We start from the raw sequence: 17,955 nt of genomic DNA on the forward strand, positions 1-17,955 counted from the left end.
CCAATAAAATTATATACAAAAGATTTTTTAATTTGTCTATTTAATCATCAAATACTGATTTTTTACATAGAGTACAATGTACAAATAAAATAAATGTACAAAATAAAAATAAGGACAAATAAAGTTTATAATATTGAGACAACTATTTTAACTCACTTTACATTGAAAAAATATGCATTCTGTATACCTTTCAGTGGACAGAATTTCAGGAGGCACCTCTTCAGGTTTTCTGTCCAATTCCTTTTCTTTAAAGGTCTGCTCCTCAATTTCTCCTTGGTTTTCATTTGCATTCTGTTTAAGTTTGTAAAAAGATAGAGAGGACAAAATAGAAAGAAAACCTGTCATCTTGGAAATAGCATGTCATTCTTCTATACTGTTATGACATGAAACAGAAGAAACCTCTGCGTGCAAAACAGATACTGTTTGAAAGAGTATTTAACTATATTTTATCAAGAGATTAGCATTATCAAAAAAGATAAAAAGTCTGGTGCACAGATGAAAAAAATTTTAATGGGTTCAAGCTAAGGCATGCTATAATGCAACAATAAAGTTTGTTAGGTTACTCTGCTCCTTGGTGAAACAACAGCTGTTGCTAAACCACTGTCAGATTCAAATTACCCTAAATGGAATGTAAGGCATCTTGACCCCACCTACCTTAAGTGTAAACAATCACAAATATGTTAAGCTCATACCTATAAAAAATACATTTCACACAAACAACAAAGACACACAGATCCTACTGCATTGTGGATCCACTGCTCCTAGGTGGGTCAAAGTCCATACTACCTGTGTTTGCGTACTGCTGTTGCGCAGCTCACAACACAGCTTCTCTCTTCCAGCTAGAGACAGCTGCTTTAGTGCTTCCAGCTCCTCTAAAAGCACCCTCTCTCTCTCTGAAACCAGGTTTTCATTATCTATTGAGGATCTCTAAATAAGAAAAAAGGTCATGAGAGAATATTGTTTGCGATAGAAGGAAAAAGCAGGAATATTAAGCAGACTTCTTTTAACCCCCTGGAACCAACAGGCCCTGGTTCTACGCTGCTTCATCTTCCATGATTAGGGGTTAAAAGCATATATAAAGTTCAATGCAAAATTTGAAACTTAAAAAAAAGTTAATTAGGCCTAAATATTAAGCAATTTTTGCAGTTCAATTAATATTATTTTTATATGCAAGTTTTGCATTGAAAATTCAGAAGTTTAAATTCACAAAATGCAATGAAGAAAAGCGTAATTAATTTTTCCAAATGATATATCTTACGTTCAACTCCCAATTTTCCTATTATTCTATATCTGAAACTATATTTCAAGAGTTCTCTATTTGTTATCTCTTGTTGTACCATAACTTTTCAATTAAATTGAACAAATTTGTTTTTATAAGAACTTTTACATAAATATTTGCTTTTCTACGATGATTTTGTGAGTATATTATATACAGCAATTGAAAAGAATCCAGCTCCCAAATACCAAGGAATATGTAAATTTAGTCAAGAAAGTGGTAAGAACATTATGTAAATCTGCATTTCTCAAATCAAGAAGAGATGTTTCCCTGGAGAAAGTTCCAGAAACATACTACTTCCGATTTCCATTCATGATTAAAAAGATAGAATAAAGATAGATAAAGGTAAACCTTGGAGATGCTAATTGGTGTACTCACAAAACTATAAATAAACATGGGAAAACTGAATATCAACTGCACCTCAGCACAAAGAATTTCCAAAACTGTCAAAGTACTTTTGCCATGTATGGTCAATGGAATGTTTAAAAACAAACAGCCTTGTAACCACTTTTTCAATGCCTAAAAAGGCAGATATGTCAAACAGTAGAGAGATAGTGCACTCCAAGGTTGAGTTAGGTGTCCCTAACAAGACCTTAGGCTGTTGTGCTGGTGGAGTCTGTTCCTGATGTTAAATATTTGTATTTATTCATATTACGGCAATAATTCTGACTTAAAAAAAATAAAAAAGCTATATAAAGAACAGTGCTATTTTAATTGGGGAGGAAAGGGACTCTGGGTCCCATACCTGGGCTAATTGTTTATTCAGCCTCTTGATCTCTTCTTGCAGCTGTTCCTGGTCTTCTCGCTGTCTCTCCATCTGCCGCATGTGTGCCTGCCTTAGAAGTTCCGTTGCCTGTTGATGTTCTTGGTATTGTCGTACAAGTTCCTGCCTCATATCTTCTAACTGTTCTTCATTTAACATTAGTTGTCTAGAAGCATCTATACTTGATACCAAAATCTCATCATCGAGCTGTAACAGTAAAAAAATTAATTAATTAATTAATTAAAATTTCAACCATAAAACATTTTGTGGAAATCTGTCGGCACTGATATTTTAAATACAAACAAAAGTAATTCTAATACTAACCCCACAGAGCACCTCATTTTAAAATTCCCATTATTAAAACTAAAACATAAATAATTTTAAAAATCTGTCTTAATTGTAATTTCAAATCAATGTGAAGTTATTAGTTTATTATCATTATACATGTTGTTCTCCAAAAGCAAAGTAACTATCAGTTATTTCAGACGTAATCTAAGGGAGAAGAATTAAGAAAGACATTCAAGATTCCTTATACTCTTAATGAATAACTCCATTATTTCTCTTGACATTTTATAAAGAAATAATATAAATGGAATACTTATATTTTAAAATTAAATTTATAAAAAGAGAAATTTTATCTCTTTAATTTATATTATGCAGTGGTCATAAGAGTACTACAGAGAAATGCTCGATAAGAAACAAACTTCAATAATTTCTATTTGGAAATAAAAGCCTTATATTCCACTTTCTCATTCTCATAAGAAGTCCACTCCTTAATGGGTTTCAACAACTACCTCAATTCCTGAAGAGCTACTACTTAAACAAATCATTCTGCCTTGAACAGTTGCTTGCAAATTAAAGAGGTTTACATGATTACCTCACAACTTTGCACTTCATAGAGTTGACAGTTTTAATTGAATATGCCTCTAAAAAGATGTAACCTATCATGAACATGAATAAAAAATCTGAGGCTTCCCTGGTGGCGCAGTGGTTGAGAGTTCGCCTGCCGATGCGGGGGACACGGGTTTGTGCCCCGGTCCGGGAAGATCCCACATGCCGCGGAGTGGCTGGGCCCGTGAGCCATGGCCGCTGAGCCTGAGCGACCGGAGCCTGTGCTCCGCAACGGGAGAGGCCACAACAGTGAGAGGCCCGCGTATCGCAAAAAAAAAAAAAAAATTGAATTAAGATAATTTTAAAAGAAGCAGAATTTACTACATTCTGTTAAAGGCCCAAACAGTTGAGGTATAGACACAGGATAGATCCTCCATTAATGAATAAGTAAAGAAGAAGAGTATTAGTATAAATAGAGTAGAATGCTTTAAATTGTCTTCTCAAATGGGTAGCTCTTTCCTTGTGATATTATCCTATTAAATTAAGCAAATCTTTTAATCACACATATTGCCAAATTGTAGTATAACTGATCTTGAATTGACTGAAACAAAATTAATGTAGGTATAACTTACAATGAGGTTTTACCATGCACAATGTGTACAGGACAAATAGGAATACTATGAATCTGACTAGTTTTATTTAATAATAATACTAAGTCATTTATTCTTACACTTTAAAAATCCCAATTTGAGACTGAATTGAATACTTATCTTCTCCATTAAGCAGTATTACTGTTAATATTTTTATAGTGAGGAAAGTCACACTTTTTTTTTTTTTTTTTTTTTTTTTGCGGTACATGGGCCTCTCACTGTTATGGCCTCTCCCGTTGTGGAGCACAGGCTCTGGACGCGCAGGCTGAGCGGCCATGGCTCGCGGGCCCAGCCGCTCTGCGCGGCATGTGGGATCTTTCCGGACCGGGGCACGAACCTGTGTCATGAACCTGTGTCCCCTGCATCGGCAGGCAGACTCTCAACCACTGCGCCACCAGGGAAGCCCCCACACTTTTTTAAATAAGTTTTTATACTGAAGGAAGCATACTTACAGATTCTCTGACCATAAATGTTTTATCTTTGGAGAACATTTCTTCTGAAATAGTCAGTTCACGGTCCTTTGATTCTAGTATATCATCAAGATTACCCTTGTTTGATAACAGAACTTCCTTTCCATCTTCTCCTAACTCTTTACTAAGTGGTTTAAATTCTTCTTTAAATTTCTTGTCTGTTGCCTCAAAAGTCTGAAAACCAAAGTGACCTTGTGATAATTTCATTTCATTTAAATAATGTTCTTCCTGACAGAAAACAGATGCTTGTTTTGAAGATGGAGCATCTTCTTTTTCCCCAGATATTCTAGATAGTTCACTTTGCTGAGCAAATGCTATACTCATTGACACAATGACCTAAAAAAATGAAGCAAACAAAAAACGATTAGATCTATAAATACTACCAGGAATTTAAAAAGCAAGTTACCTCTCAAAATTACTCGAATTAGTAAAAAGATGGCCTCATGCTTTTAAACTAAAAGAAATCCTAGGATAAAGTGATAAGGAGATAAAGATTCTCTATTTTACAATGAATCTACTGTCAAAGTATTTTACTGCCTGCCTTCTAAAAATCAATAATTGTAAAAATTTTTTTCTTACCGTAACAGCAATAAATGTTTGGTATAGAAATTTAAATATCTTTAAGTCGAGAAATACATTTCTATATAATTTTAAATGGCTTTAAAGTTTCAAATTATACATATGTACTATAAATTCATTTGATCAATTCTCTATGTTGACATTCAGACTGAATCCATTCTTAACACTAAACACCACTGTTATTAAATCTTTTAAACCATATCATTGGGCATATTCTTTCTGATTTCCTTGAGTGTAACAGGGAAGAGCCAATTTTGACTCCACCTTTCAATCTGTTTCTTTTACTTTAACCTTTGCTTTTTGTTGCTTTTGTCATTATAATCATACATAATGGCCTGCCTCAGGGAACCCTGCCCTCTGCCTGAATGTGAAACTAAAGTGCCTTTGTTCAGCTCACAGGGAGACAATCTGACCCTGCCCACCTGTGAATGGCTGCAGAAAAGAAGAAATTAACACATCCCTTCCCTGAGGCTGGCCATTCCATGAGATATCTGTAAGACTTACACCTTTTTACTTTACTTCCCCACCTCTTCCCACTCTCTGTTCTTAAAAGAAACTGGCATCCAAACCCCAATAAGATGGTTTTTTGGAGACAATAGTCTTGCCATCTTCTCGGTGTGCCGGCTTTCCGAATAAAGTTGTATTTCTTGCCTCAACACTTCATCTCCCGATTTACTGGCCTGTTGTGCAGTGAGCAGAGCGAGCTTGGACTCAGTAATGGACTCAGCAAAGGTAATACATAGAAGACCAAGCACTTTTCTCACTTCCTACCATATCCCCCACCTTTAAGGAAGGCCAAACTCTTTCCTATGGTACTACTCACAAACGCTAAAGGACGTTTTTCAGGCTGAAGGGAAATAACACCAAAGGGAAACAAAGTGTGAAAAACAGCAGAATACACATTCTTTTCAAGTATGCTTGGAGTATCCAAGCAGATAGAACATATTTGGGGCAACAAATTTAAATGAACTGAAATCATACAAGGTATGCCCAACCATGAAGGAATTAAAAATTATTATATTAATCAAATCAATCAATAGGAAGATATCTGAAAATCCCAAAGATATGGATGTCAAACAACCTATTTCTAAATAACCTATGAATCAAAAAGGAGGTCAAAAGAGAAATAAAAGATTTGGACTGAATGAAAATTTGTGGAATGCAGCTTAAAGAAAAACTTAAAGGGAAACTTATACCATTAAATGCATATATTGGAAAAGAAGAAAGGTCTTTTAGGAAACTAGAAAAAGAAGAGCAAATTAAACCCAAAACAAACAGAAACAAGCAAAAAATAAAGAACAACAACCAATGAAAATAAAACAAAAACAATTTTAAAAAACCCAAAAGCTGGATCCTTTGAAATATCAATATCATCAATAAACTTCTAGCTACACTGACAAGGAAAAAGGTGAGAAAGTACAGATAACATTCAGATCCCACAGCCATTAAATGATAAAGGGATACTATAAACAGCTCTACCAACAATAAATTCAACAGCTTAGATGAAATGGACCAATTCTTTGAGTGACACAAACTACCAAAGCTCACTCTAAAATAAATACAGCACCTGAAAATAACAGAATCTATTAAAGAAACTGAATTCAGTTAAAAAAAAAAAAAAAACTTCCAACAAGGTAAACTCTAGGCCCAGTAAGATTCATTATCTAATTCTACAAAATATTTAAGTCTGAAATAATACCAGTACGACATAAATTCTTCCTGAAAATAGAAGAGGGAATATATTTCAGCATTTTATAAGACCAGCATTATCCTAATATCAAAACCAAAGACATTATAAAAAAATAAAGCTAGGGATAACGTTCCTCATGAAAACAAAACACAGACAAATATTCTTTTTTTCTCAGCCACACCATGTAGTTTGTGGGATACTAGTTCCCCACCAGGGACTGAACCTGGGAATTCCCCAAACAGTCTTGGCAAAGTATTATTAAATATTGTAGAACCCAACAATATAAAATGGAGGAGACTGGCTCCAAAGGGACATGAAAACACTTTGGAGGTGATGAAAATGTTTTAAATCTTGATTGTGGTGTTGGTTTCATACATGCAAACATTTGTTAAAATTCACTAAATTTTGCACTTATAATTACGGAATGTAAATTTCATGTAAATTACACCTCAATAAGGATGATTACAAGCAAACAACAAAAACCTGACCATATGTTAAGTCACAAAACAAACTTTTGAAATTCTGAAAAACTGGTATCATAAAGATCACTTTCTTTTGTATATTCATTTAGATTAGAAATGGATAACAAATAATGAAAAGAACTGTGTGGTTTGAAACAAACAAAAAACCAGACTCAACTACCTTGTAATTCTCTCCTTTCTATTCACCACCATACCATCTAACCAAATTTCACCTGTGTTGACAATTAACTCTGCCTACTCTGTGTGGGTGTAGCTGAACTTAATTGAGGAGAAAAATAATAAACCAAGCTGACTGGTCTCATTTTAAATTCACAACCACTACCCTTGAAATGAGCCATTAGTGATACTGGGTGATTCTACTCAGTTTCCCTTGTCTTTTCCATTTCTTATTCCTCCTCTTAGCCCTTTGTTTTCTCATTTTCTCCTTAAAGCTCCAACATCTTCTCTTCCTTTCTCATTCTCAGGTGCCGACTTTGCTTTTTATTTTACTGAGAAAACAGAAGAAATCAGAGAAGAACTTCCACAGTCTCCAAATACTGCATCTGAAAACATACCCGAATCATGAGTCAAATATTCTTACCTTCCTTCCTGTTTTAATGGATTAAAACTACCATGCTCCTATCTAATGGCAACTTTTCAGGGGACTGAATCTCTTCTCATCTACTCAAGGACATTGCTCCAGCAACTGTTCCTCTCTCTTTAATCAGCTATTTTTTTCCCTTTCTCCTCAATCACTTCTATTAGCACAGAAATACAATGTGATATCCTTGATCTTAAACAAAAACAAACCAGCAACAACCAAAATCCACTACTTGACTCCCTACATCACCCTTTAGCTACCACTGTACTTCTCCTCTTTCAAGTACGACTCAAAATAATTCCTCATTCTTCTCCTTCACTCTCTCTCAAATCCAATGTAATCAGTTTGTCTTTACCATCCCATCAAATGTGTTCTTGTGAAAGTCACCAATGATTTCACATTGTAAAATCCAATGATTTATTTGCACTTCTAATCTTTCTTGATTTATCAGAAACATCTGACAGTTTAATACATTCTCTTCTTGCTACACTTTTATTATTGGCTTCTGTGATGCAATTGTTTGTCCTTTCCATATTTAATTTACCACTCCTTCACCTCCTTTGTTCTTCCTCATTTCTCTGACCTCTAAACATCGGCATTGGGCTTCCCTGGTGGCACAGTGGTTAAGAATCCTCCTGCCAATGCAGGGGACACAGGTTTGAGCCCTGGTCCAGGAAGATCCCACGTGTTGCGGAGCAACTAAGCCCATGCGCCATAACTACTGAGCCTGAGATCTAGAGCCCATGCTCCGCAGCAAGAGAAGCCACCGCAACGAGAAGCCCGTGCACCACAACGATGAGTAGCCCCCACTCACTGCAACTAGAGGAAGGCTGCGTGCAGCAACGAAGACCCAATGCAGCTAAAAATAAATAAATAAATTTAAAAAAAAAAGAAAAGCATTAAACATCGGCATTCTCTAGGCTCAGTTCCCAGGTCCCTGCTCTATTTACACTCACTATATTAATTTTTTTCAATATTTTTCACTGCAACCATGGTAAACATACACATACAACAACAATAAAAAAACATTTTACATTGTGACCCAAAGCATACATAGGTACTTGTGTGTATATGTTTTATATAATTGAACTTTTCCATTAATATTAAAATCCTGGTCCCAAACCAATAAATTGATTTCATGACTTAAAAAGAAGTTATATCTCATAGCTTGAAAAACACTAGATACTAACTAGATACTAACTACTGTATTTACATGTCTAGTTTTATCTTAGTTCCTGAACTCTAGATTTATATATCCAATCACTTCCTTAACACTTATATTTACACATTTAATAAGTGTTTTGCATATAACGGGAAAGCTGAATCCTTAAGTCGCCCACTCCTCTCCAGAAACTACTCCTTTGCGTTCTTTTTCATCCTAAGTCCAACACCTAAGTAAACAGTAACTCCATTCTTCCATTTGCTTAGGTCAAATTACCTGCAGTATTATCTTCCCTTGAAGGGCAAGTCCTTGCCCCTCTTTCCCTGTATTTCTTCTTCTTATATCTAGTTAAGGTCTGCTGAGGAGATAAATCTGTACCAGGACTTCACAATATTTCTCCAAATGGAACCCATGAATACAGAGGTGGCAAGACTGAATCAAACCATCCTCCAACTTGGCAAAGCTGGCAGTTGGGCAGGTGACCTTCACACTCTTGCCAGTTCTCCTTGGACACCTCTTGAAGACATCCACTGGAGAACTGTTGACTTTTTCTTTTGCATCCCACTTTCTTAAAAGGTGCTCAATCTGTTATCTTCACGATTCACTCTCTCACTTCCATCTGGAATCTCCCCTAATGTCACTTCAAAAGTGAGGTCTTCTGTGATTACCCTATATAAAATAACATCATCTCACTCCCCATGGAATTTCCTTGTCCTATTACCCTGGTTCATTTTTTTCTTCATAGTATTTACTACCGTCTGTATATTGTCTATTTGCACCAACTAGAATGTAAGGTCTATAGGAGTAATGACTTCATTTCTTTTTCCTCTGTTATACCCTAGCATTCAGAATACTGCCTGGCAGTGAAATGTTAATGAATGTCTATTTTTTCAGTAGTACCTACCCAAATCACAGGCTGAATCTAATGTTACCTATGTTGGGAATCACTACCTCTACTGGCTTCTTCTATATACCCTGTGCTTTTAAAACAATGTTTCTCAGTCTTTTTCTAATATCGTATGTGAGGGTTATAGGGTAGAGCATAATCCTGTCTGTACTGGTGACTAATATAAACCATCTATACTATTCTAGGATCAAGCTGGGCCATCAAATGTTGTCTCTTGGATCACAGTACCTTGGCTGCCTTTGGAACAGTTTTCACTGACCTGTACTTTGGTAATCTGCTATCAGCTTGGATAAATGATGCTTCACAAAACAGATTTATATCATCACCATTATCATAGTAGTAAGACTACTTTAAAAATGTCACTTATGAGTCTTTACTATCTTCTAGGTGCTTTATATGTATTAGTTCATTGAATCTTCACAAGAATTACTATTATTTCTATTATTCTCCTCCTTTAACATAGAGGGAGCCGAGATTGAAAACTTAAGTAACTTTCCTAAGATCACAAATCTAGTAAAGCAGAACAAGAATTTAAAGCATGGTAAATCCTATACCAAACCTCATGTTCTTAACTACTATACTATGATGCTCTGCTATAAACATTTCACTTGAGAAATTTATGTAAAAGGTTAAGTACAAAAGAAAACCTGCAAGTCTCTAAAAGAACTAGATAGTGAGAGCTATATAAAAGTGATGGAGGGCTTCCCTGGTGGCGCAGTGGTTGAGAGTCCGCCTGCCGATGCAGGGGACACGGGTTCATGCCCCGGACCAGGAAGATCCCACATGCCGCGGAGCGGCTGGGCCCGTGAGCCATGGCCGCTGGGCCTGCGCGTCCGGAGCCTGTGCTCCGCAACGGGAGAGGCCGCAGCGGTGAGAGGCCCGCGTACCGCAAAAAAAAAAAAAAAAAAGTGATGGTGCCTCACTTTTTACTGTGAATTAAATATTCAATTCAGATATAGAAGTGAGTAGGTCTTTATGGCCCACATATTTCCTTGAGTCTTGACCTCCTCATCTAATTTATGTTTAAACTAATTCCTTATGCATTTCCTGTAAATTCTGTCACTCCTTCCACTTTAAAATGCATATACTCCACTATGATTGTTACACTGTAACAGTTTAAATATTATAAAAAACAAGCAGACAAACTCAGAATTCAACTGTTCCAAAATAAGAACCCAATTAGGTGTAAGTATTTTAAAAGAGAATACAGAGACAAAAGAAATGGAATCATAACGGTATACTAGGTGATATGCTCCGTGCTCAGGAGATTACAAGAATAGCTCTGGGCATAGCAGCCAACAGCATCTACAGTCATTAACATCACAGTAACTTCTCTGGGAGGTAGGCAAAGGTAATACATAGAAGACCAAGCACTTTTCTCACTTCCTACCATATCCCCCACCTTTAAGGAAGGCCAAACTCTTTCCTATGGTACTACTCACAAGGTTAACAAATTTATAACTCTGAAAAGTTTCTAATTACTATTCTACATCAAGAGAAGAATGCGTTACTCAAAAGAAAAATTCACAGAAAATTCCATTCAAAGGCAATTGTGGTTAATACCAGTATTTGACAACTTAAATGAGCTATGTATAAAATTTACAACAAAAAATAAAGTGCATTACCACCAATAAAACGTATATTTTTTGAAGGCTAAAAGGGAATACAGACCACAATAACCTTCCAAATAAACTATAAACTTACCTTAGCTACTTCTTCTTCTAATCGTTCTTGGTATTGTTTTTCCAGCAACTTAACCATATTTGTTTCCTGTTTCACTCCAAATTCACCAGAAAACTGAATTAAAAAGCAAAATATGACATGTTTATTTACACTAATTATACACCACTTATTTTTAAACTTCTACTCTCAAATATCTTCAAAAGATTACTATTTTTTAGAAAGCTTCTGAAATTTTTTAATAAATAAATTTCTGCTCCCTTTATTAAAAATAATTATAGTGAATAATTTTAGTGTACAATTCTACTAAATAATTGTACTTACTACAGTGAACTTAACAAAGATGCAAAGTGAGAAATATATTTATAATTACTAACACACAGTTCTAGAGTGGGGAAAAGATACTTCTTAAATATAATTAATAAGATGTACATGTATTTAATTTTAAATAATGTTAACAGTGGCTATCTTTGCTCATGACATTATAAACAAATTTCTTTTCTTCTTGGTACTTATTAATAGTATCCAGTTTTCTACAAATACAAATTACTTTTATAAACAGAAAAAAGAAGAATGGTTACTTAAATGTAAACATGTTCTTGGCAAGAAAGTACTTCTTTATTTACCAATTATCTGAATGTCATCCAAACAGATATTCCATGTGGGATGAATGTGGAAGAATTGAGAATGTGGCCAATGTCTCTCTTCTATATCCAGAATGAGAGACAGCAATGATCTTTTTCTGTAGGACTTAAGAACTAAAAATCTACTGAGTGAAGATCAGGGTTTTACAGTTATGTTTGAGAAAAGTGGCCACAAACTGGGAATATATACAGTGCTGAGGAGAGGCAAAAGGTGGTTTAGCTAGATGAGATATACTGTAAAAGATGAGGGGCTTTTCTATAGCATATGGCCTGTGCTGAAGAAAGCCTCATCCAATGTCCCAGCCCTAGCATACTGAATTTTGGGAATTCTAAATACTATTCCAGAGACAGCCTAGTTCAATTCCCCATGGTAGGAAGGAAAGCTGTTTCTCTTTTCTGAAACTAATTTGTTATAAAGTTCAGGGCACTGAAACTAATTTGTAATACACCCCATGTTATATAAAACAAGACAAATTTTAAACTAGAATGTATTTAGGGGGAAAAAACACCTCTCAATTTTAACTTTCTTCTGTTTTTCCTATGCTATGAAAGTACATCAAATTTCTTCACTTATATATTCTTCTGGGTCTTTTACATAATGTATTATCCTCATATTTACTATACTTAATTCTCAGCAACTATTTATTGGATAATTATTAAACCACAGACATAAAAATGATAGTAACAAAAATAAAATCAGTGTACATAACAGTTTAAAGATATAATACCTCTGTTGCACCATCGATGTTCTGTTTTAGACAACTTCCAGGATATACTGTTTTCTGTACATCAGATTCAGTAATTACCATTGAATCAATGGAAAAGCTAAAAATAAATAAAAGAGGATGAAAGAATTAGTGTTGTGTGTAAATTTTACTGTTAGTCCAAATTTACAGCATGCATAAAATGTGTATTGGGGCAATGGAAACAAGAATGACAGGTCAAGAGTTACAGGTATTGTAACTTAAGTCATATTTTTGACTGATTAAAAATAAAGCAGCAGAATTAAATGATAGAATATTTTAACAGATTATCCCTGAATTTTATGCCATTGTATAAAGTCTACTACAAAAGCATGACATGGAGCTGTTTATTAACTTTTTTTTTTTTTTTTTTTTTGGTACGCGGGCCTCTCACTGTTGTGGCCTCTCCCGTTGCGGAGCACAGGCTCTGGACGCGCAGGCTCAGCGGCCATGGCTCACGGGCCCAGCCGCTCCGCGGCACGTGGGATCCTCCCAGACCGGGGCACAAACCCGTGTCCCCTGCATCGGCAGGCGGACTCTCAACCACTGCACCACCAGGGAAGCCCAACAAGAAATAACTTTAAATACATGTTCATAGGAGTGAACATGGCAGTCAATAAGCCTCATTTTTGCAGGGTGGGAGAAAACTAATGGTTTTAGTTGAAAGGTATTAATACATTTCCAGTGATTATTAGAGAAACTCTAAAAAAGCATGATGAGCTGGCAAAAAGCCCAAGTGCAAGAACAGCAAAGTAGGTCTACACTTCCAGAAAACTTCCTTTTCTTCATGCTTTGGAGAGAAAACATCACTAATTAAAGGAAGGAAACTTGAAATACTGTAAGTGGTTATGAAAGAGTTCTTGCTATATACCTATTTTCTTTCTTATCAAAAAACCTAAAGTAATAGTTTCCAAATATCAATCTATGGACTGCCCGCTTCAGAATTACCTTGTTACAAATACAAATGACCAGAATCCATCTCTAAGCTACTGAATCTAACTCTTCAAATGTAAAATCCAGTAACCTGTAATTTCAATAATAACAATGAAAAAATAATAATTTCAAACACTAATAATTTCAAAAACCTCCAATGTTTTTAATGCATGGTAAAGTTTGGGAACCACTGACCTCAAATAAAATGGAAGCCTTATAAGGCTGTGCCAATGCTGGATAAACAATTCCAAAGCCTACATACAGACCCTGAATAAAAGATGGAGAAACAGAATGCTTCCGAAGAAGTGTGGAAATTCAGTATTTTGTCTCCAAAAAAACCCAAAACAAAACAAAAAACCCCCTTGTCTTTAGGTTCCAATAACAAGTGCCTATAGAGGCATTACTCTTAGAGCAGCAGAGCCAGTCAAAGTTAGGTTAAATCTCTGAGGACTTTATAGAGCTAGTTACATACTACAGCACACTTCCCTACTAAATTATAAACTGTTCATTCATTTAACAAATATTTATTGAGCACCTACTATGCATAGGGAATTATTATAGGGTTTGGGATACAGTGAATAAATAAACAAAAATCCCCTTACAAAGCTTGAACTCCTTCACAGGGGACAGATAACAAAAACAAATAAATAAACCTCCCCTCCAAATATAATATAGACTTGTTTTTGTTTTATATAAATATATAGTTTTAAATATATAAAACAGTTAATATAGAAAAATGAAGCAGGAAATTCATATACACAGTTATAAGGGATGATTTTAATTTCAATAGGGTGATCAGGATAGGCCTCATGAGAACATGACATTTGAGTAAAGACCCAAAGGAGGTAAGTGTGTTGGGCATGGAAATAACTAGAGAAATATCATTCCAGGTAGAGGAACAGCAATGAGAGTGAAATTCATAAGGCAGAAGCATACTGATGGTTTGAGTATCTCGAGGAGATTATGTGGCTTTACAATAGTAAGTGACAAGCAAGTCCGCAGGAGATAAATTCAGAGAGATAAACAGGGACCCATTATATAGGTCCAAGTAAGGCACAGTAAGGACAGAGGAGCACTAGAACAGCATGATTTGTCTTAAATTTTAAAAGCAAAGTTTTAGAACTGTGTTGAGAACAAACTTTAGGGAAGAGTTAGAGTAGAAGCAAGGAGATCCATTGTTGCAGTAATCCAAGTAAGACATGATGATGGCAGGGACCAGGGGATGAGAAGTGGTACAGTTTAGATTTATTTTTTAAGTTGAGATAACAGCATTTCTTGATAGACTGGAAGTGAGGTTTGAAAGAGGAGTCACCAGAGATGGAATTAGATGGCTGCAGAGGAGCAAATTTTGAGGGGAAGATCGAGTTGTATTTTGGACATGGTGAATCTGAGCATTAGACAACCAAGTGAAGAAAGTCCAGTATGACTGGAATGATCATATCTTATATTCTTTGTGTACTCCCCATATCAAAGTAGCAAAGACTGGACATACAATAAACAAGTAACATGCACACCGCCTGATTTAACTTAGCATATTCATAACAACAAGCATCTTTATAAAATAAAGGTGTAAGTAAAATTCCTATTATAAAATGTATGTGGTTTACATTAACATTTACTTCACACATTTCAGAGATGAAGAATTATCTCCTGTTCTTATTTCTTGGCAATGCTATAGCCCATCTCTTTCAAGCAAATTTGCTTAAGTTACACTTTTTTCTTAAAACAACCATACTATGATTGTTACTAAGCTACAAATACTATTGAATGAAATTATAAGTAGATGGATACCTTGGCTGAACTGTAAACTCATTAACAGCTTGTAGCCTTTCATGCAAAGAATGAATCTCTGCCCCATAGTTTTCTTCAGTTTCTTTCAGTTGCTTCTGCAAAGAGGATACGAGGTTTTCTAATTCTTGAACTTGTCCTTCAAGTTGTTTAATTTTTTCAGTATCTTGCAGAGCAGATAACTTTCTTTTATGACAAACATCTGAGTTACATGAATGGAAGAAAATGCACATTTCAATACAAATTTCTTAGTGAAATACCAGTCACTGTTTTGAATGTACAGAAAATATTAATTCTTCTTTGAAAAATGTTTTTTAGTAGTAATAACTCAGGTATCAATTTAAACTCATTTAGACTTATGATAACAAGAAAACATGAATAGTGTAATTCAAGATCATTTCTTCTATCTTCATGGCGGCAGTACCCCTAAAACTACCAATTTTATGTCTTTAAATTGAAAATAATGTATAACCAGAGAATGTAAGAAGTGGGAAGACATGAGTAGTCTAAATCTTTCATTCTAAGGATGAGAAAACTGAGACCAAAGAGGGTTACAGTGAAATGCCCAATGCACTACGTTGTCTCAAATTTTAAAGTAAAAAATCAAATTACTGAACATTTGGTATAAAAACACCACATTACAGTATATAATCAAAATTTACCAGTGTCTTGAAAATCTGTCATCTGAGGATGGGTTGACAAAAAGTCTGTTTCCTCTTTTGGTAGGTTTTCTTCTGCAAATTCAAGTTTCACATCACCTGTCTGCTGTCTTTGAATCTATTGAAAATAACAGAAGAAAAGCAGTGACATAAATATATGACCCAGGATTGTGAAAACTATATAAAAGCAACTTTACCTTTAAAATGTTTCCTCCAAAATCACCTAAAATTGTGACACTCTAATACAAATATTTTCCCTTCCAAGTTATTCCACGCTCTCTTTTGACACAGTGACTCACATCCCATTCCCTTCACAGCATTGATATTATATTAGTAAACATAATGTTCTTTCATAACCAGAAGGAATTTCATTTTACTATAAAAATAGGAGCTGCACAGAATTTGGTATAAAGTTCACAATAATATTTAAAGTATGACTTGATCTCTGAAATTTCAACTCATACACAGTAAATTTTATATTATCAATACTTAATAACATACCTATTTCTGCTATTAATCTCTGGATATACCTCACATACAACAAGGTAACTGACAAATGTATGCTGTTCTTTATATAAAAGGAAGGAAAACAGCAAAAACAGATAAACCTCAGCTTATTTCCTTAATTATTAAAACTAGGCAGCAATATGTCAGATGTGTGTGTATTAATTCAGTCATTCCTCAAACATTTAATAATCGGTCTACTATGTGGCCAGTATTGTGACAAGGGAGAGTAAGAATATAAAAAGAGTAAAAAAAAAAAAAAAAAAAAAAAAAGGTGTATCTGCCCTCACAGAATTCATCAACTAATTGGGGAAGTAAAATTAAACAATTAGAGAAGCATTAAACTATAATGTTTGACTAAAGGGCAATAACAGAAGAAAGACTGATGTGGATCTGAGTAATTATGGAGGAAGTCAAATTTTATTTGGGCCTCCAACATTTTGGGCAATGATTAGGAAAGTTTACATGGAAGAAAGAATAAGAACATTTGTGAAAGAATGACCTGCTATAAGTAGTGAAGACAATGATCTTGAGGGACGGGGGAAATTGCGCCAGATAAGTAAGACAGGTAGGTATAAAGAGCACCGTAAAAGCAAGGGATGAGTTTGGACTTGCTATACTAGATGAACAAAGGATACTGTAGAAGGAGGTGAGCAACAGGATAAAAGCTATTTCCCATGAAAGCTATTTCAGTTGGTACTACTCTTATCACGTCCTCTACCTCACTCCTACCCGCTGTGTACATTTCAACCAAGGATCTTGCCTCCTACTTCCTAGAGAAAATAAAGCCCATCAGGTAAATACTTCAGTTTACAGCTCAACCTTTCTATACTGTCACTTAATTCATTCAGTAAACATATAGTAAGCCTTTACCATGTGCTAAACAAAGTACTGTGCTAAGAAGAGGAAATGGAAATAAAGAGAAGACTTCCTGATTCTGAAGAATGGAACAGGAAAGAAAGGAAGGTAATCAGGTATTTAAAATAACGGAGAAAGGTAGGTGCAAAAAAAAAGTACAGATATTAAGAGAATGGAGGGAGAAACTTCTAGTCTAGGAGGACAGGTAAAGAAGATGACACAAACGACGAAGTGAGAGAGTGGCATGGACATATATATACCACCAAATGTACTAGCTAGTGGGAAGCAGCCGCATAGCACAGGGAGATCAGCTGGGTGATTTGTGACAACCTAGAGGGGTGGGATAGGAAGGGTGGGAGGGAGATGCAAGAGGAAGGAGATATGGGGATATATGTATATGTATAGCTGATTCACTTTGTTATAAAGCAGAAATTAACACACCATTGTAAAGCAATTATACTCCAATAAAGATGTTTAAAAATAAAAAAGGTGACACAAAAGAAATAACATTTGAACCAACTGGAATTATAAGTAGGAATACACTAAGCAAATCGGAAGGGGAAGGACAGTGTTAGACAGAAAAAACAGCATGCAAAAAAGCCCCAGGGGTCTGAAAGATATGGGTGTATTCTGGAAACTCTAAGTATTTCAATATGGCTAAAATGAGGAAGAGGATTAGTAGATGAGGCTAACAGATAAAGCAGTGATGTACGGCCGACTGACTCATCCCAACCAACGTCTGGGATGCCTCTACAG

At 35.2% G+C, this 17,955-nt stretch overlaps 1 protein-coding gene across 14 annotated transcripts in view; it reads right to left on the minus strand.

Annotated features, from left to right (window-relative positions):
* Window positions 1–17,955, minus strand: part of AKAP9 (A-kinase anchoring protein 9) — a 145,571-nt gene that overhangs the window by 66,966 nt on the left and 60,650 nt on the right. For 13 of the 14 annotated variants that reach the window (XR_012333982.1, XR_012333981.1, XM_073809717.1 and 10 more), the window contains 8 exons: window positions 15,841–15,955; window positions 15,182–15,380; window positions 12,443–12,539; window positions 11,095–11,187; window positions 3,973–4,326; window positions 2,022–2,246; window positions 787–927; window positions 188–291 (listed from right to left, as the gene is read on the minus strand). Coding sequence is in view for 12 of the 14 variants with exons in the window: in XM_073809717.1 (XP_073665818.1) it covers window positions 188–291; window positions 787–927; window positions 2,022–2,246; window positions 3,973–4,326; window positions 11,095–11,187; window positions 12,443–12,539; window positions 15,182–15,380; window positions 15,841–15,955 (1,328 nt within the window). In the remaining 2 variants the exon portion in view is untranslated. The remainder of the gene's footprint in view (window positions 1–187; window positions 292–786; window positions 928–2,021; window positions 2,247–3,972; window positions 4,327–11,094; window positions 11,188–12,442; window positions 12,540–15,181; window positions 15,381–15,840; window positions 15,956–17,955) is intronic. The other variant, XM_073809722.1, reaches the window with a different exon arrangement.

The sequence above is a fragment of the Tursiops truncatus genome, chromosome 9 (genome assembly GCF_011762595.2).
Source record: "Tursiops truncatus isolate mTurTru1 chromosome 9, mTurTru1.mat.Y, whole genome shotgun sequence".
Classification (NCBI taxonomy): Eukaryota; Metazoa; Chordata; class Mammalia; order Artiodactyla; family Delphinidae; genus Tursiops; species Tursiops truncatus.